At 36.9% G+C, this 21,449-nt stretch overlaps 2 protein-coding genes across 4 annotated transcripts; one reads left to right on the top strand and one right to left on the bottom strand.

Moving 5' to 3' along the window:
* Positions 1-507: 507 nt before the first annotated feature.
* Positions 508-16,964, bottom strand: LOC127845320 (TAR DNA-binding protein 43-like). Of its 3 annotated transcripts, none has more exons than XM_052376172.1 (6): positions 16,619-16,964; positions 13,059-13,234; positions 8,145-8,285; positions 4,870-5,389; positions 2,231-2,324; positions 508-1,798 (listed from the first exon to the last, which is right to left on the bottom strand). In XM_052376172.1, exons 1-5 carry the CDS (start codon positions 16,866-16,868, stop codon positions 2,302-2,304), a joined length of 1,110 nt encoding a protein of 369 aa, XP_052232132.1. In that variant the 5' UTR covers positions 16,869-16,964; the 3' UTR covers positions 508-1,798; positions 2,231-2,301. The 3 variants fall into 3 exon arrangements, with proteins under 3 accessions (XP_052232132.1, XP_052232131.1, XP_052232130.1); XM_052376171.1 differs by having other exon boundaries at positions 4,771-5,389; XM_052376170.1 differs by having other exon boundaries at positions 2,860-5,389.
* Positions 16,896-21,071, top strand: LOC127845318 (protein asteroid homolog 1-like). Its single transcript, XM_052376168.1, has 3 exons — positions 16,896-17,042; positions 18,228-18,415; positions 18,762-21,071. The coding sequence occupies exons 2-3, from the start codon at positions 18,284-18,286 to the stop codon at positions 20,940-20,942; spliced, it is 2,313 nt and encodes a 770-aa protein (XP_052232128.1). The 5' UTR covers positions 16,896-17,042; positions 18,228-18,283; the 3' UTR covers positions 20,943-21,071.
* Positions 21,072-21,449: the final 378 nt, after the last annotated feature.

The following is a 21,449-nucleotide window of genomic DNA, read 5'->3' on the forward strand; positions in this document are numbered from 1 at the left end:
GTGGTCAAGTGCTGGACTAAAATTGCAGGTTTGATAAACTTCCTCGCCACATAAATTGTGTGGATGGGTAATGAAATGGGCTGTGCTCAGTGAAAAAGAGGGTTTAATGCATGTGCATAAAGTTTCGTTCAAGATTAGCCTGTGCAGTCCGCTCGGCTAATAAGGGATGACACTTTCTGCTTTTAAGATTTTTTTTCATTTCAAGAGTTTCTTCTTAGCAAAAAACAAGTTAATGGCGTTAAGTGTTGTCCCTGATTAGCCTGTGAGGACTGCACAGGCTAATCTGGGACAACACTTTCCGCACATGCATTAAACCCTCTTTTTCAGAGCACAGCCCTAATCCTTTCTTCTGCCATCTCTTTGTCTGACTCAAGTAGGGCAGATGACAGTTACTGACATATGTTCACTTATTACTGGTAAACGTGCTTACCAAGGAAAGGTGTGTCGTAATGTGAGTGAAATGGTGTTGAAAAGACAAGAACCTTAATATTAAACAAACCGCAAACAAATATTTGATGCAATTTATTGAATCCCAGCATTTTACTGTGCTTACACAATTCACAAAACAGAGATTAATTGCTTCGAGATGTTTATTACACTAATTTTATTTTGTGCAACAGTTGTCTGGTGGATGCTTGCCTAGGAATTGGAAAGTAAGATTCATTTACCACTGGAAAGTGTCTGAGCAAATAAAGGAACATATGTGTAAACTTTCATGAAGATATATGAAAAGAAATCTGAAACAAGATGTGTTTTGTCAGAAACACTAGTCCCCTACTTGCGCCGCTTTGTAGCTATATATTTGACCTTGAAGGATGACCTTGACCTTTCACCTCTCAAAATGTGCAGCTCCATGAGATACACATGCATGCCAAACATGAAGTTGCTATCTTCAATATTGCAAAAGTTATGGTCAATTTTAAAGTTTTCAGACAGACACACAGACTGACAGACAGACCGACAATTCAACTGCTATATGCCACCCTACCAAAAGCATAAAAATGACTGGAATACAAAACTAAATTAACAAAATTACAGAATAATGATTGCCCAACCTCACCGGCTTTGCTAGTCTGGCCCAAAACCTAAAATAGCAAGCAACTTGTTTATTGAACATTTTGCACATTAATAACCTTCATAATTGCTGCAGAATAAACTGTCAGTTTGACATTGGAAATAAGGTTTGAGTATCTAATTGATTTAAAAGAATGCTCAACAAGCAAAAATGAGCCCAACTTTAAAAAAAAACAGTATTTGAGCAGTGCTTTGTGAAAAGGATGTTTAATGCATGTGCATCAAGTGTTGTCCTAGGACAACACTTTCTGCCTTAACTGTATTTTTGCTTAGAAGATACTTTTTTGTACACAGAAAATATCATAAACGCGGAGTGTCATCCCTGATTAGCCTGTGCGTACTGCAGAGGCTAATCTGGGACAACACTTTACACACAGGCATTAAACCCTCTTTTCACAGAGCACAGCTTATTTATATTATAATTATATATATTTTTTTAGTATTGTTCAAGCTTGCCACATGGTTAACATGCACATTGACTCCACACAAGCGTTCATGATAAAAGACACTGCTTGGTTCATATGAATTGCAGGAGCACTCCTGACAGTATTGTACATCTTCGATGCTCCCGTTGGTTGTCTCCAATGTGTTGGTTGTCTTTTCTCGAGGTTGTATCTTATACGCCCTTAGGTGGGTTGACCTACAGGTTGTCTACAATCCGTTAGGTGGCTGCCTCATGCAGCGATAGACGCCAAATGACTAAATGGAAGTCTCCTATGCACCCCTGAAATGAGCATACAAAACACAGCGTCACAAGGTGTGCAATATTATGCCTTAAATGTGTAGACATATCTGTCACAAGACATTGCAAAACAAAAAGCATTTCATATTGCTAATAATTAAAAGCATCTGAAACACGTTCTTTGACATAATATAAAATCTCCATCAACACTGACTTATGTCATGGCAGGTTAACCCTTTTCCACTCAGAAGCAAAGTGAAAATGACTATGTGCAAACAGCATAAAACCAGAACAGCCTGCAAGTAACTCGCAGTCTGTTCAGATTTTATGCTGTTTGCTGCTCATCAGTATCTTCAGGTGTGAAATGAGGCCTTTAAAACTTGGTTCTAGTAAATAATATTTTTATTTATTTTTTCAAAGGGACTACAAATGCATCAAAATGTGTATCCAAGTGGTAAAGGGTTAAGAAGTTACCTTGCTCAAGGACAAGGCAAGTGTAGTTAGTTTCCTGTGTCCACGGTGGCATTCTGTTAAGATTCCAGGTTTCAGGTTTTTCTATTTCTTCCACCTACAAATTACAATAATTTATTAATGAAACAATTAATTATACCATTTGCATAAAAGAAGTGCTTACAATACTAGCTACGGTCTTGAAACTTCCTATTAAATATATTTAGGTTAATGCATTGGACAGTTCTATTTTCAAACATGGTTACCGGTAATTCTAATGCGAAAGACACTTACTTCTTGATTCTTTTTATTTAATTGACTATACAACAAAACTCTTGTACATAAATCATCACCTATCTCTCTTTTAACCTTCCCAAATAGAACTTAGGGCTTGGGCTGAACTGTGCTTAGGTAGAGTTCAAATAACACAAAGATACTTTAAATTGAAGATTTGCAAATTAAATAAGTACATTTTAACCAGTAGATCTGGAACTGTCAGTTCACATTGTATTTATACCATGTCAGCTTTTAAGTATTACTGAGTGCAATGTAGTTTATTTTAACTCTTTCCCAATCTGTCAACATGAACCATTCTACAATCAGAACAACACCCTATACTACCACTGCGCTGCATCACACGAGTCAGGTCTTACCTCGGAGTGATCCAGTCTCACATTCGTCTCTCGGCCATTCACCATCTCACACCATGTTGTGCCGCACTCTTCCCATTCTCTTCTACCCTGGATCATGTACCATTCTTTTCTCACCAGTCAGGTCTGTGTACTTACTTGTCTACTAAATTCCCACGCCCTTTCATCAGATTTTTATATTTTAGATCTTTCTACTCACATTTCTAATTTTTCCAGATCCTTGCACTTCTATAAAAGCAATATTTTATGATATTCACAACAACCACTGTTACATATTCCACATTTTCCAATACTGAATCACTTTCCAATGGTTATTGCCATCTCACTTTCTCAAGTTATCACTTGCATAAAGCTTCATTAAAATATGTTGCACAACTCTCTCTCTTTGTTCCTTTTATTTCTCTCAAAAAACAAACAAAAGCATACAAAACAAAAGTTACAACACATTAGATTCAAAAGAGATAAAATCAAATGAAATGTAAATTCATATAGTAGCAATATTAGGTGTAACAATTTACAAAATAGGGCCTGATTTCAAACACACAACATGACACACATACTTATCAAAAATCATTCAATTTAACATTTTGCTGATAGTTCTTCTTACGAAACCTTTGAAATACATGATAATATGAACATGTTTTATTATTATTGCAGCCAGTTTTACATCACATGACTCACACAAAACAAAAACATCATCATTCAACAAGAGATGTGTTTGTCAGAAACACAATGCCCCCTATTGCGCCGCTTTGAAGCCATATATTTGACCTTTGACCTTGAAGGATGACCTTGACCTTTCACCACTCAAATTGTGCAGCTCCATGAAATACACATGCATGCCAAATATCATGTTGCTATCTTCAATAATGCAAAAGTTATTGCAAAACTTTAACCAAGGTTAAAGTTTTGGGACACAAACAATGAATGAATGACAGACAGACTGGCCAAAAGCAATATGCCCCCAATCTTTCGATCCAGGGGCATAAAAAACGCAACAAGAAGATAGTTCTTCTCATATACATCTTCACATACACAAAATCTATACACAATAACCGTTCTTGCAGTCAATTTTACACCCGTCTCCCATGTCTCACTGGAGGCCAGTTTTTCACCCACGCTATGAGTGTTTCACACATTTTACCCAGGCTGTATCACACACTTGCCCCAGGCATCTCACAGTTTGAGTGTACTATTCTTTCATGGCCACTCCACATGATTCCAGGGGCATATTTTTGTGCTATTAGCAAATACATACATTACAATGGCTTAAAGTATTTGCGCACCTAAATCACACCCTGGACAAAGATACTTATTTTTAAAGCAAAAAAGAGTTTTCGAATACTTTCTGATGTAATTTAGGTATTTCCTTTATATTGACACAATTGATATGATAGTTCTCATAACATCTGTTCACTGACATAATTTAGGACAGGAGGTTAATAACTAGCAAAACGAGGTTCTAGTGTTAGACTGTGGTATCTCATACAGAAATGTTAAGCAGATACAACATTTCTGCACCCAACCTTCAATTTAAAGTATCACTTGACAGACAAACAAGAGATGTGTTTGTCAGAGACAAAATGCCCCCTACTGCGCCACTTTGAAGCCATATATTTGACTTTTGACCTTGAAAGATAGCCTTGACCTTTCACCACTCAAAATGTCCAGCTCCATGAGATACACATGCATGCCAAATATCAAGTTGCTATCTTTAATATTACAAAAGTTATGACCAAGGTTAGTTTTGTGGCAGACACACAGACAGACAGGCCAAAAACAATATACCCCTGATCATTCAATCTGGGGGCATAAAAAATCCCAAAGTGCCCGCCTAGAATACCCTTCCCTAATTCCAGTTACTCCTACTGCTGGAAGAGCTGTTACTGTACCCTCCTCCACCCCCGGACTTACTGCCCCACTGGGAATAGCTATTCTGCCCAGAACCACCATCTCCGCCACTGTTCCAGTTAGCACTGTTGTAGGTCCCCATGGCCCTGCTATCTCGCGTACCTCCAAACCCCGGACCCAGCTGATAACTCTCCGAGCTGGGATTCTGAGCCCCTTGAAACATGGCCTGCGCAGCTGCAAGCATAGCCGAGCTTATCATGTTCATCCCGATGTTATTCAGGGTGGGTTCCATTGCCATAGCGTCTGGTTGTCTAGCGTTTGGGGCCCACTGGCCGCCACTGGGCATCGGCTCCTCTTTAGGACCCTTCGACCGGGACATCATGTTTCCGCCCCGCTGACCCCCACCCATGCCCCTCTCCCCTTGGTGGTCCTTGCCCTTGGGTTCAGCGCTGCTGATGTGGACGCTGGCCCCCTTTATTATTTGGTCTTCTCCGCATAGCTTCTCAGCCACATTCGGATCAGAGAAAGTGACAAAGGCGAACGCTCGGAACGGCTTTGGAATAAACACATCTATCACTTCCCCAAACTGGTCAAAATGCTCACGAAGGTCCTCGTTTGTGATGTCCTCAGTGCATCTGGCGACAAAGATCTTTCTGTTTGTGGAATTATTACTGGCCTCAACCTGCAACGTAATACTTATTTATAGGCTGTTTTAAATTTGCTTTAATAAAATAACATCAACATTTCATATAAAGAAAATGACATTTAATTGTATGTAAACAATACCAAAACAAGTGTGTCTTAATAAAATGACCAAGGTATTTTAATAATTCTAAAATGCTGTTACCGAAGTGTTTTGGAAACCCAAACTATATAGGAGCTTTTTGCTAAAATGTCATCCCTTTGTCAAGAAGAAATTTCCTGACTCATGCCCTCATTTGACCTTTAAGAATGACCTTGATTTTCAAGCTATAGACACATCTCCACATCGTGAACATATGTGCCATGTAACGTTAAGTTGGTTGATTAGCGAGGAAGTTATGACCAGCAGAATTTCTACCTTTTTCCTCTAATTTTTTACCTTGTCCCTTGCATGTGACAGGCCATCTTGGCAGGATGATCATTTGTAGCATGTAATTTTAAAATTGCTTGTCAAATAATAACATTGGTGTAACATGTGACACCCCATATCCACATGGTGACTATATGTGATCAGTTATATTAAAATCCCAGTTTGGACATTATTATAAGCATAAAGGCAAGCACACAACACTGTCATCCCAACTGTTAAAAATAATTTGAGCTGTAAGTATGCAGTCTTGACAAAAAAATCAAATTTGTAACCAGGGCTCGAAATTAACACTCGCATACTTGCAAAATGCAAGTAAAAAATACCGATTGCGAGTTAAGTTTTAAGCCACTAGTCTTTTTTTGCGAGTAAATAAATAGTGAAAAGAAATGAGTAGGTATATTGCTGCTCGACGTCATGATCGCTAAATCTTAGGTCAACTTATAGAACGCCCAAGTACCCTTAAGCGTAAGCGCGCACCTTGTATAAACTGGTATATACAGGTACGTGGAAGGATATTGGTACAAAGGAAGTGAAACAGTCGACTATTCACACATGTTCATTGAAGCGAAAAATAACTTGTCAGTTTATTCCCACAGACGAAAATAACACAAAATATACATAATACAAAAGATAAAGCAAAGTTAACTGTTAACTTAGAAAAAACGGATTTAAAATCCTTCTACGAAAACAGTGAATTAGTGGGAAAAATACCTAAAAATAAGACTAAAACTTGTTGTAGATGAAGATGGTCAATCAACCTGATGTGGGTCCTTATGGTCCAAGAAACTGATATCTTTGTATGGTAGCAGAAATAAAATGTGTATAAATGTTAAGTACTTTTATTTTGTTTAAATAGTACTAAACTAATGTCCAAGGTTTTTTATGTTTCCATCAAAATTTGCCAGAATGTTTTTGATTTTGCGATTTGGTATTAAAGCTGCTCGCAATTTTTTGCAAGTAGAAAAAAAAGTTAAATTCGAGCCCTGGTAACATGTTCTTTTATGACTCTTCATTTTCTTTATTGCCTAAGGAATGACCCCTTTCAACATACATTGAAATTATTAATGAACAATTTTTTCACTTCAGACCATCAGCCTATAACTATGTAAGTTGGGTACTGGACATCGAAACTTGTGAAACTTTTACAAATATTTATATGAGGATTCTCTAAGAAACAAGACTATTGCCAAGCAATAAAAGTCCCCTATCGCTGAAACTCCACCATTTTCAGCAATATTTCTAGTGTACTGTAAATGTATAGAAATTCGTCGGTATGAAATTTCGTGGTTTAATAATAAACAACTAATTCGTTGACACGTAATTTCGTGGATTTAAAATTTTCGAGGAAGACTGACCGTCATAATATTTAAACTTTTATTAAAACACCAGAGTAATAATTAACAAAGCATAATCTGCTTATCTGTGTTGACAGCAAGACTTGAGGTTTATGTGCACTGAAGCATGACGTTGTTGCCGATAATTGTCGATAAGAGCGATAAAGCAGCGCACTTGTGGGTCCCCGCTCGCTAATTGCCATCAATGTTGTTTTGACATTAATCTTTGCGCAATCGGTCCCCTAGTAGTAACAATTGAGTAATAAGGTCCCCAAATTACACGTGTGAAAACCGTTATGTCTCTTTTAACTTTAATTGGCACTAATTGACATATGTGATAAATCTGCAAACTGTTAATATGACGACGTCACGTAAAAGAAAACACTCGTTTATGTACAGTTTTAATACCTAAACACGTATCAAGAAAACAACATATTGTATTAACTAGCATATCTTAATCAAAAATCGGAAATTACATTCGGAAATGACCGATTTTGGATTAAAAATGTATAAATAATCGTTGGTACTTGAATTCGTGGTTAAGCTGACCAACGAAATCCATGAAAATTCCTACCACACAAAATTTAATGGTTTTACAGTATTTGTTGCCATAGCAACCAGAATTCTTGACGTAGGAACAAAATGAAATGACGTGCATAATCTCCGTTATGTCAATGTTTCAAGTTTCATGAAAAAACATGAAGAACATTTAAAGTTATCGCAGGACCCAGAAAAGTGTGACAGACTGACTGACAGAGTCACACACAGAGCGTAAACCACAAGTCCCCTCCGGTTTCACCAGAAGGGGACTAAAAAGGGTTTAATTGATGTGCAGAAAGTGTTGACCCAGATTAGCTGTGCAGTCCACACATGATAATCAGACTTTGAACGACAAAATACCATCACAGCTGAAATCATCCTCCCTAATTAGCCTGTGGGGACTTCACAGGCTAACCTAGGACTTCATTTACGCATATGCATTAAGCCCCATTTTCCCATAAAGTGGCTCATGTTTAAACTATGCTACATACATGAGAGTTGGGTAGGTTGACCTCGCACCACCTGCCATCAATCCTGTGTCTCGTGGCGAGACAGCGCATCTGGGCCTCATATTCCTTGAACTTGATGAAACCGAAACCCTTCGACTGCCCAGTCCTCACATCTCTTTTCACCTGAAAACATCATAGGATGCAGCTTTAAGTATGACTTTTCAAATGCATACATCATACATGTATTAAAACTAGGCGGAGTTGTTTAAATAAAATCATTGGGGACCTTTTTTGCATTTTTAGCTCACCTTAATTGTGGAAACACTTAGTTAGGCATCCTGCATCAAAACTTTTAGCTCGTTACCACTCTTAGAGTCCACAATTGTTATCAAATCTTGATGAAACTTGGTCCCAATGTTTATCTTGACTATATCTAAGACAAGTTCGAATATGTGAAATCTTCATCCAAAACTAGGTCAACAGGTCCAATCTTAGAAAAACATGGTTGCCACTTTAGAGGCCATATTTTTGACTCAATTTAAATGAATTTTTTTTAGAAATTTATTTTTAGTTTAGTTCACAAGTATGTCATCAGGAGAAATCTTACAAAACTCTGTAATCACTCAAGCAGCCACAGTATGGACAAAATCAGGTCAGAATGTTAATCCTGACAATACATTAGCCAAATAAGAATCTGGGTCATGTGCATTCAAAAAATGGGTACCAAGGTTACATTTTAGAAAAAATTTCTTTTCCACTCTAGAGAACAAATTTATGACTCAATCTTAGTGAAACTTGCTTTTAACTTGTATCTATAAAAACCAATCTCAATCTTGATAAAACTTGGTCAGACTGTTTATCTTCACAATACCATGTTTGTAATCTGGGTCTGCAGTCATATGAGCTCAATTACCCGGTATTTGACAGCCAAGTCAATGTTCTACTATTGGTGTACAATAAACTGACAGCCAAGTCAATGTTCTACTATTGGTGTACAATAAACTGACAGCCAGGTCAATGTTCTACTATTGGTGTACAATAAACTAAGATGAGCACTTGGGGGCAATCATGGCTCTCTCGTTCAGGATTACCATAAGCCTGACAGCCCAGGGCTAGTTAAATGTAATTCAGTCGTGTAGAAATGCATTTTTTTGTCAGACTAAGGGACATTTCATACATGTATCTTCATTAACTTTTATAAAGGATTCATGCTAGCAATCATTTGTTGAAACATTTACAGCACAGTTTCGCTTTATTATTTATGAAGTACCAGTAACATAGATGAAAAACAATAAAAATTCCTTTTTTGGCATCAGAAAAAACAAGAGCTGTCAGAGGACAGCGAGCTCGACTATTTGATTGCTTGACAGGATAACGTAAGCCATCATGGGGAAATTGTTCATATTCAATAATTTATTAGACGATCTTTCAAAAATAAAAAAGGACAAAAAAAAAACTTTTTTTGGGGGGGAGGGGTGGGGGGGTTGAGAGGGGTATAATGTGGGGGTGTGGTCATTTATTTTGATGATCTTTCAAAAATAAAAAAGGACAAAAAAACTTTTTTTTGGGGGGGGGGGGGTAGGGGGGGAGTGAGAAGGGGGTATAATGTGGGGTGGGGTAATTTATTAGATGATGTTAAAAAAAAAATTGGGGGGGGGGAGGTTGGGCGGGTATGGGGGGGAAAGGGGGGTATAATGTGGGGTGGGGTAATTTATTAGATGATGTTAAAAAAATGGGGGGGGGGGGAGGTTGGGGGGTGAGAGGGGGTATAAGTATAATGTGGGGTGTGGTAATTTATTAGATGTTTAAAAAAATATATATGTTTTTTTGAGGGGAAGGGGGGAAGTTGGGGGGGGGGATTCTGGGTAGGGGCGTGGGGTATTGTTTGGGTGGAATCCATTGTGGTATTCAGGTAAGTGTTGTTTTGTCAAAGTTGTAATAAAATGTGATCATAAATAAAGAAGTTGTGGCAATTTAAACAAAATGTTCAATTATCTAAGTGTAAAAGGGGCCATAATTATGGCAAAATGCTTGATACAGTGGTCTTCTCTTGTTTATAGGTTGGTGTCATGTTGGTAAACAAGTATGCAAAATATACAAGAGGGCCTGAAAGGCCCAAAGTCGCTCACCTGAGATAACAAGATATTATTGGGACAAATCTTCTGACCAAGTTTCATGAAGATCAGAAAATAAATGTGGCCTCTAGTGTGTTAACAAGGTTTTACTTTAGCCATATAAAGAAAAATGCCCCGCCCATGGCAGCCATGTTTTTCAACCAACCGGCATCATTTTTGTACTCATCCAAGATATTATCGGGATGAATCCTTTGACCAAGTTTCATGAAGATCGGACAGTAAATGTGGCCTCTAGAGTGTTAACAAGATTTTACTATAGCCATATAAGAAAAAATGCCCCGCCCCATGGAAGCCATTTTTTTCAAGCAAACATAATTATTTTCTAACTCATCCAAGATATCATTGAGACCAATCTTCTGACCAAATTTCATGAAGATTGGACAATAAATGTGGCCTCTAGAGTGTTCACAAGGTTTTACTATAGCCGTATATAGCCATATAAGAAAAAATGCCCCGCCCCTGGTGGCCATCTTTTTAAAGCAACAAAAACCATTTTCGAACTCATCCAAGATATCATTGGGACAAATCTTTAGACCAAGTTTCCTGATGATTGGAAAATAAATGCAACCTCTAGAGTGTAAACAAGGTCATACATTTCAATATAATTTAAACAAAAAGTTGAGAAGAACATGTGTCGAAAAATGCGAAATAAGCCAGATATTTAATTCTGAAATCGAAAATGTCTGTAAAGTCGAATTTGCCAGAATGTTTATCATGCATGTACGATGTCAATCTTAATTTAGTTTAATGGTTGTTTTTAAATTTCTGCAGCGATGTCTATTCATACGACACACAAACACTAACTCCGATCCTAATACAAAGACGAATTCTTCGGTTATTGTAGGAAAATATGAACGAAATATCTTTGTCACCATTGGCTCAGGGCGCTAATTTGTCTTTGCTTCATTTTATGAAATTTGTCTTCAATGTCTTGCCTATTTTGTGTTATTGTAACACTTATTTATAAATATATTACAATTTAACACATATAAAAATCGTATAGTCTCGCTATAATCGTTTGACAAAAGAATGCCATATTGTACAGAATCATCAAACAATAAAAAAACATATTCAAAAGTTTGCTATCTTTCAGAATGTAAAACTATCATTTATAATTAATTCCACTTAATCTTCTTGTGCTTAAAAAAAATATTTTAAAAAGGGAGACAACTCTGTCAATTCAACATAATTTTTCAAAAGCCATTTTGCAGTTACTTTTCTTGACAAGCTAAACTAGAGTGTTCACAAGCTGCTTTACTATATAAATATAAGGAAAATGACCCCCCCCCCAGCGGCCATGCTTTTTTACCGATCCAAACCATTTTCGAACTCAACCGTCATATCCAGAAAACACATGTTCTGACCAAATTTCATGAACATTGGACCAAAAATGTGACTTCTAGAGGGTTCACATGTTTTCACTACTGTATATACACATGTATATACATGTATATATAGAGAGAAAACTGCCCCGCCCCCTGGCGGCCATGTTTTTTCACTGATCTGGACCATTTTGGAACTCGTCCGAGATATCAATGAAGCCAGTTTTTTTACCAAGTTTCATGATGATTGTGCAAAAATTGTGACTTCTTGAGTGTTCACAAGGTTTCTCTATAGCCATATAAGGAATTCTGCTCCGCCCCCTGGCGGCCATGTTTTTCAATGAACCAGAACCATTTTTGAACTAAACCAACATATCATTAAGACATTTTGACAAAGTTACATGAAGATTGAGCATCAAATGTGACTTCTACAGTGTTCACAAGGTTTTTCTTTTTTTGACCTAGTGACCTAGTCTTTGACCCAGCATGACCCAGTTTTGAACTCAGTCGAGGTATCAATGGGACAAATGTTCTGACCAAGTTTCATAAAAATCAGACAATAAATGTGGCCTCTAGAGTGTTCACAAGGCAAAATGTTGACGACGCACGACGGACAAAAGGCGATCACAAAAGCTCACCATGAGCAGGTTGTGCTCAGGTGAGCTAAACAGCAATATGTCAAAGGATATAGGAAATATTTCGGGTAGTACGCAAAGTTTAGCATAGTTTTATCAATAATATGCATATTCTAAGTATAAAAGGGGCAATTATTCAGTCAAAATTCTTGATACAGTTGTATGCTCTTGTTTATAGGTTGGGGTCATGATGGTAAACAAGTATGCAACATATGAAAGCAATATGTCAAGGCACATTGAAAATATTTGGGGTAGTACGCAAACTTTAACATTTGCTGCATATTCTAAGTGGAAAAGGGGCCATAATTATGACAAAATGCTTGACAGAGTTGTCTGCTCTTGTTTATAGGTTGAGGTCATGTTGGTAAACATGTAGGCAAAATATGAAAGCAATCAAGGGACAATGAAAATAATTGGGGTAGAACGAAAACTTTATCATTTGCAAGCTAACGGCGAGGTACGGAACGGAAACGCCGATGCCGGGGTGAGTAGGATAGCTCCACTATATATATTTCATATATAAAAGTCGAGCTAAAAATCAAAATGAAAGAAAAATGTTAATATCATTCCAAAAGTTCATAACCTGCAAGTAACAAACAAAAATGAGCACTGAAACTGAACATATCAAGCCAAAGTGCATGGAAATGAATATTTAACTTTGTGCAATTAATACCTAGCAATTTAAAAGACTCATAATTCCCAATGTGAATAAATCACAATTCAAATTTTCCAATTTTTAGGTGTTATGCGCTATTTTTTTCCCAATTGGTATGTTACATGTACTTTTTCCAATTGGGCAAAACACATCGCTGATAACATATATGTGGAGCATTAAAATAGTTGATACAAATAAACCATGCCTACTTGTGTCAAGACTAGATCACCAAACTGCTGAAAATATTCCTTCATGTCATCTTCTGTACTCTTCCAGGGCAGTCCCAACACTATCAGATCTGTACATTTACGTGTGTCCACTCTCTTCATTTTGGATGAAACTGGGCTTTCCGCATCTTCATCCACTTTTCTTTTGGTTTCTGTGGCTGAAATTATTGAACAATTTTCAAACTTTTAACAAGAATGTTCATAAGTTGTACTGTGTAACCTGAGACACCCAAATCTGAAATTATTCAAATCAATAGTAATGAGGTATTAGTGAAGTTGTATACAATGGTTACATGACTAAATGAGACGGAAAAATGTGTCTAATAAATAAGATGCTGTACGCAATTTAGTTTTCCTTCTTATATTTTCTGATTTCATGTAATGTTTCATTTTGGGAAAGAACTTGTATGTGAGGGAAAGCACAAACTTTATATTTTTATACATTTTCGTTATTTTGGATAAGAACACTATATCAACTTTATTTATTTATACAAAACCTAAACAAGGATTTCAGTTGCTTAAAAAAAACAGGACCTAGAGTAAAATGACCTTTTACTTGAAAAGAAATGTTTAGTGGTCAAAATACCCAAGTCTATTTTACTGTGTAGACATTCTGAATTCGTGTCATTTGCGAAACGAAAGTTGCTTTGTATAAATTTCAGAATTTAAAGCTACACTAAAAAAAATGTGTGTAACATAAAAATAAATTGTCAGTTAAATGATGACATCTGCATCAAAATGATGCAAGACAGACAATTTGGAGTCAAAAGTGACCCAATTATAAAAAAAATTGGCACCAAAAAGAAAGATTCTGCTTCAATTGAAATCCTTGCTATAGCATTTTGAATGTGCCAAAATTAAACTAGGAAATAAATGAAATTTTAATTTATACATATAATTGTTTATGTGTTCGCACAGACCAAAATAATCCCCCCCTCCTTGTTCCCATTCCCACCTACAGTTAAATGCATAGCTAATAAACAATTTGTGGCCTCTAGAGAGGATATGTAATTAACTTACAAAAAACTAGAAATGCTAAATTTTCAGCATGTTATAAAATGTTTACTGCAATATGTCATAGAAAAACAATTTAAGGCAATGAGACAATATAACAAGAGCACCGCTACGGGTGCCACGCTCGGCTACGGGTGCAGTTTTGAATAAATGAAAGCTTGTCAGATTTTGTTTAAAGGTCACAGTGACCTTGACCTTTGACCTAGTGACCCGATAATGGGTGTGGCATGTACAATGTAGAACTCATCAAAGTGCATCTACATATTTAGTTTCAAAGTTGTAGGTGGAAGCAATTTGATTTTAGAGCCAATATTCAAAACCTTAACAAACAAACCAAAATGTTAAGGTTTTAGCATGCGCAGACGGCGGATGTCGTATGGCACGACAAACTGGCTATGACAATACCTCGAAAACGCCGAGCTAAAAAAACAAATAGTTTGGATCAGAGCCCTACTGAACGAAGTGCAAACTTTGCTTATTTTATATATTACTCTTAGTTGTATTTAAAATTTGTATATTGCACCACTATAATATATTTTGTATGAAGCTTCCAAGAGTGAAGGGTTAAGAGCACGTTTAGGTGCAAATTGTTCCTGCAAGTTGCAGCCAACATATCTGATCATACAAGTGGCTGTGAATTAAGTTGCCATAATTAAACTCTCAGCTTTATAAACAAAAGGGTTCCTGAGATTTGCAATGCGCCTTCATTTTCCAAAGAGTGAGGTGCAAAATTTGATCACCAATGCAAGGGCTAAGGAACACTTCAACTGCAAACACTTATCAACATAAATCTGTCTAAATCACAAACGAATGCAAACGGTACAATTAAAGCACAATATAATTGCTTTATATTTATTTATTTTTCTTTGGTACTCTCTATCCACCATATTGGAAAACTGTCTGAATGTTGCCGAATTAGTGTTGTAATCTGTTTGGCAGCAGTACACAAATCTTTGCAGTCAGATTAAGGACATATCACTTTCTGAAATGGTCAGAAGTGGGTGGGGTAATGTTGAAGAATAATTCCTTATATACGAATTTGTTTACATTTTTTCTTAAAAAAAAAATGCTTTTTTCAGTGTGTCTAGTGTGTTATATTTAATAATACTCTAACACTATGTTCTACAGTGGTGTACCGGGGTATGTTCCAGCTGGTATCAGTGTATTTGTGAAGAAAATAAGGACTTTGTTCGCCCAAGAAGAAAGTGGGGTTTTTTTAGGTGAAGAAATGTGATGATTTACTCTTTTTGAAAGATTTCATTAGAACTGGTTCAGGTATCACTGAAGTATATGCTATTTTAATTGTGCATAATATTCCAAACTTAATATAGAATGCTTATATAAAGAATTATTCTTTAACATTACCCCACCCACTTCTGACCATTTCAGAAAGTGATATGTTCCAGGGCCGGTTTAAGATGTTTAATTTTTATTTAAAATTGTAATTGATATTCAACAGCACAACAAGTAACAAATACACTGTGGCTCCAAATGGTAGGGGAATGGTAGCTAAATTTAACCACAATGAGCTGGTAGGTGGATTCTAACAGTCATCTTCATGACGAGTTCTGAAAATAAAAAAGAGAGAGTATATAGAAATGTAGAATTCAGTTGAATTAACTATGCAAACATTTTATTTCAAAATAAACATAAATACTGTTGGTCTGATCAATATTTTATCAGAGCATGATAAAATGTGAATGTTATTAGTTAAAAATGCAAAAGCTGAAAAAAGTGCACACAACATTTGATAAAATTCAATTTTAATGAAATTAATATCTACAAGGTGTATACAGAGCATAGGCATACAATATATATCATTGAATGGGCTTTATTTATTGTACTACATGTATTAGTATAAAGAAATTTGTTAATAAATTTCACTCAATCTTTTTGTTCCTATATTTCAATACTTCAGAGTTAAACAATTAAAACATACTGCATAAACTTAGTGCAATAAATGCATTATATTACATTTTAAAAAATAAATTCTTACCTTAGACTCGACAACTTTGGCTCAAAATCATACTTTGTGTTTTTTGGTTTGTTGAATAGACCAAAAAATGGAGACAATGCCGTGATACGATGTATTATATACCGCAAGAAAAATCTCCATATCTAATGTTCCCATGTTTATTACATCTGACAATACAGTGTTAATTGGTATACTTGATATCAAAACAAGGTTCAAGATCATCCACACACTTATTTAGTGTACATGACAGACGCTTAATGTTACCCAGACGCTTCAAATATCTGCCGAAAAGCGAGCATATCGCACTAAAGAGATTCTTGCGATGGCGATATTCGAGTCTTAACGTACAACAGGTGACCCCCTGTGGATAGTAGGCAGTAAGGTTGGAACGGGCACGAAATTGGGTAAATCGGAACATCTGGCCAACTTTGTTTCACACAAAAAAAAACTAGAAAAAAAGAAGGCTTTAACGGCTGGGGGGGGGGCCGCAAGTGACATTCTTATAGTCTGCTTCTAATATCTAATAAAACTACAGCTGAGACAAGTTGTCTACCTTTGGGAAAATTCACAATGTACGCAGTGTCCCCCCAAGAGCCATTTGGTGGATACAGGCTGCCGTTTGCCAGGCGAACTCCTCGGAGAGAACCGCTGTCGGAGCGGTACTTCAGCCCGCATGCGCCAGGAAATTGGGCTACTAACGACGAGAGCAAAATGGTTCCATCTTGGTCCATGCCATCGTCCTCCGTTGGTATTTCGATTGGTTCTTCAGACTCATTGTCTGTTACACGAACAAATGTAGACATTTTGATTCGGTTAAAATACAGTAAGAATTTTACTGATGCTGTCAATTTTCTGATATTTCAAGATGGCTGCCAGTAATCGGAAACATTCGATCTTTTCCCTTATACCAAATGTAAAATTTGGCCTACAACAACAACAATACTGAAATGGGGACAACATCAGCAAGTCGACACATGGTACAAACTAACACATTGATACAATAAATAAGCAATCGATTTGATTTACTATCATAAAAATAAAATCAACACTTAATACTTTTTAAAAGGAATTGCATTAATCATTTTGATGTATAAGGTCAATTTTCGCTGTATCACAGGCAGCAGTAATGCCAGTATGATAAATTTGCCCCCCCCCCCCGAGCTTACCCAGAGGTTCCAGATTGTTAAATGTACGACTATTGTGTATGGTTTGACTTTTCAACAACGAATATTGACAAAAATTCACAGTTTGAAATAATACCCCACATATAGGTATTATATATACACAAGGTATGAAACACACTATATGCCTATTGCTGAAAGATTGTGGAACACCTGACGTGACCGTTTTCATTGAGAACACACATGTTTCCATTCAGTTGCCAACAAAATGAAAGTGGATTCGTGAAAAGACATTAAAAGCAACGTGATTTCACAACTAACCGATCTGCTGTTCGGATTTTAACTTTAATATTCAATTAAAATCGACTTTCTCCCTACATGTAACTCGGTGTTTTGTCTACACATGTACACCATTTTAATTTTATTACGCGTCATCTGGTTGGCTGTTCTAATAGCCAGCATTGTGTTGGCCAATGATATGGCGTTTTACAACCTAGCATTCGTTCGACAATACACAACTCAATTGTTGGCTTTGTTAACATGCCTTGGCAAAATTTTGAGGAAAGGCTTGCTCATGGAATTGTAAATCTTTAACCCTTTCCCCATCAGAATTGATGTGAAAATTGCTTTGTGCAAACATCATAAAACCAGAACAGCCTGCAATTAACTCGCAGTCTGTTAAGGTTTTATGCTGTTTGCTGCTCATCGGTATCAAAGGGTTGGAAATCAAGCCTTTAAAACTTGAATCTAGTAAGAAAGGTCTTTAATTAAATTTAATTTTCTAAGGTTCTACAAATGCGTCAAAATACCTATCTAATTGATAAAGGGGTTAAATACTTTTCTAAGTGGTTAAAGGTTAAATACGTATCTAAGTTGTATAGGTTAATTCTATTGATCTATATTAGGAGTTTCTCACTCCAACTAGGTGAATGCGTATAACCAAAATGTGTCCAAAAATTCCTCTTATAAAGCAACAAAACCAAAAAAACAACAGAAATACATGACCAGGCTAATACTTATTTTATTTCACTTTATTTTAAGGTCAAGCCGATGAGCATATAAGGATACTCCGATATGACATGAAATTCAGCTAAAAAATGGGGGTCCGGGGACTAGCCACACTGGTTGATGACAACAAGCACATTCTGCTAAGTGATCACAAGCTCCACGACACTCGAGTCATCATAGATGGCTCCAACCTGTACCACTTCCTGTACTACCATTACAAGGTTAGTGACTTTTGTTTGCCCAAAGTTTAAGCCCATTATAGGCTGTTACCTAATGGCTAAAAAGAAATACTTTTTCCAAAAAAAAACTGACCAAAATTACCCCAATTAAACAAACTGTCAAAATAACTGGTTTATTTAGTTAATTATGCAGTAATATAATTCTGTAGCAGTTTATCATAGGAATTTAAAAATGCAGTGAAACATGCATTTATGAGCAATTGGAATACTGTTATTTATAATCATACATGTATTTATAATGGTTCATTTATCCCAAATTATGATTTATTTATACCAAATTTAAAAGGCACAGGCTGTAAAATATACAGCAAAAACAAAATCATTTAAGGTTCAAGTACAGTATGGTGGCGACTACGACCACTACGCAGTCAAGTGTAAGAAGTTCTTCAAGACCCTTAAGAAGTGCAATATAGAGGCGTACGTTGTGTTCGACGGGGGTTATGATCCGGATGATCGAAAACTAGCCACAGTTTTGGACAGAATGGTCAACAGGCGACAGAAAGTGGGCCAAATCTGCGCTAGAGGTCGGGGCTGTATCTTACCGCTGTTGGCTTACGAGACGTTCTGTCATGTTCTTAGGGAGCTAGATATTCCACATGTGTCTTGTAAGTACGAGGCAGATAATGAGATCGCAGTGTTGGCCCACCGGTGGAAGTGTCCAGTCCTTAGCAATGACAGTGATTTCTTTGTGTACAGCATGGATGGCGGCTTTGTTCCCCTGGATTACATGAATTTAACACTTTGTGTGTACAACAAACAAACGGAGGAGGCCTCTATTCTAGAGAAAAGTCATCAGTTAGTGGATGAGGAATGTTTGTATATACCTGTTAAGTATTACCACTATGAGATGTTTGTTAAACACTTCAGGAAAGATGACAGACATGTAATTCTTCCCCTATTTGCGACACTAACTGGAAATGATTATGTGGATACTTCAGCCCTTGCAAATTTTTATTCAAGCATTCATGTGCCAAAGAACCCTAGTAAGAAGGGATTTCGTTTCAATGCCCAGACACATATGCTGGCTGTACTTTATTGGTTGGACAATATAGAGAGTGCAGAGAAGGCCATTCAGATGGTTCTAGAACATATTGCAAGCCACAAACGAGACTCTGTCAAAGAGATGCTTACCAAGTCATTTGATGGATATTGTTGCATAGAGAAGTTTACAGATTTTGAAATTGACCAGTTTTTGACATGCAGGAAGAATGTTTCAGATTCAGATCACAGGTCAACGGAAGTCAGAGACTCTGGTGCCTGTATTGTTCCTGAAATGGTTGATTTTAGTGGTTGCCGAGTTCCAGACTGGTTCACAGAGAAACTGAGACGATGCGAAGTAACAGGTTTGTTCTTGCAGAATGTGACTGTGAATCATCGCGTAATTCTGAACTGCCAAATCGAGGTAATACGGGAAAAATCAGCGTTTGCTTGTTCCCGTGAATTGCGGAGCATTGTTTACGGTATTGTCATGAAAACTAGTAAAATGGTCACATGTGAAAGTAAAACAACAAATAAAGATTTGAGAACTAATTGTATTGAGGAATATGACAGAGAGTTCACTAATACTAAGAAATATTACGTAGAGCCAGTCTTTTCTGTTGTATATGGTGGGATTGAGAAAGCCTTGCCTTCCTTAGAAGAAGTGCCAACCTCAAGAATTGAAGAGTGTAAAGCGATCCTCATGGCTGCCCTCAAAGTTGGACCTGATTTTGGAATCATAAAAAATAATTCAACACAATTTATCCTTGGTGTTTTATCATACTGGGTGAGAAATGCAGAACCAAAGGTCACAGAAAGTCACCTGTCATCCGTAATCCTGGGAATGATCATGATCCATATTCGTGCTCTGAAATGGTTGAACAACGGTCACCACATGGGCGGGGAACCAGTCGTGCCTGAATTGCTCGCTGATGTTGTGGAGGCTGTCCAAGGATCATCTGAGCAGGCTGTGGACAAGTTCATGAAGCATTTGGAGAAGCACATGAGCAAATCAGAGCAGTCATCAAAGCATCTGCATGATGTTAGGCTGATTCACGGCCTGTCACAGCTTCAAAGCTGCTTGGTAGATGCCCTGTATCTAAATCAGGTCCTACTTCTGCCAGTATCAGTACCAAGTCCTGGGGCGCTATTGAACTGTTCTTTTGTATGCAACATGGTACGTGACCTTGAAAGCAGACGCAAGCCCGACTGCTACCTTGAAGAAATGCTCACTAAAAATTCGCCACTGCACAGTCTTTTTGCCCTGTGGAAGGGAGCGGTTGTTACTTGTTGCAAGTCAAAAGTAAATGATATCCACCAATTTTCATTTGATGTTAAAATTGCTGAATGTGTGCAATCAAAAAAGAAAGGTAAAAAGTGCAAAAAGGCAAAAAAGGAGAAAACTAGAATGGATGATGGTGATGTGGAAATGCATACAAGTGAAGACACACTTTTCAAGAAAGATGTTTCAGATGTTTTGGTGAACTGTGATGTTAACAACAAATTTGCAATGCTGGACATTATCAGTTGATTATTGTTCGTTAGTAGTATTTTTAAAATAGGGATTTTAGTTTGTTGTGTGTACCATAAACCTGTAAACTTTATATCTATGTATATTTACCTTGAAGTATCTTAATATGAATAAATGCAAACTTACCAAGTTACTTAAAAGTACCTTAAAAGTAACCAAGGGGTAACTTGAACCAGCATTTACACAATCTGGTGCTGGTCAAATCTTGAGCAAAAATCTTACCTTTCTAGGGGCCACATTTATGACCTTCTTGCGATGAAACTTAATCAGACTGTTTATCTTTACAATATGAAGCACATGCTTGAATACGGGTCAAGTGGGATCAAAACTTAGATCACCAGGTCACGTATTCAATGTGAACTCAGTTGAGCGCTTATGGGCCATCATGGACCTCTTGTTTTCATCATGATTTATATAACATGTTACTAGATATCTTGTTGGAAAGATTCAATATGCATTGTTTCAATAAATGTCTTTATTTATGGGAAATACTGTAATAGGCCCCTT

This window comes from Dreissena polymorpha, chromosome 9, assembly GCF_020536995.1.
Source record: "Dreissena polymorpha isolate Duluth1 chromosome 9, UMN_Dpol_1.0, whole genome shotgun sequence".
Lineage (NCBI taxonomy): Eukaryota > Metazoa > Mollusca > Bivalvia > Myida > Dreissenidae > Dreissena > Dreissena polymorpha.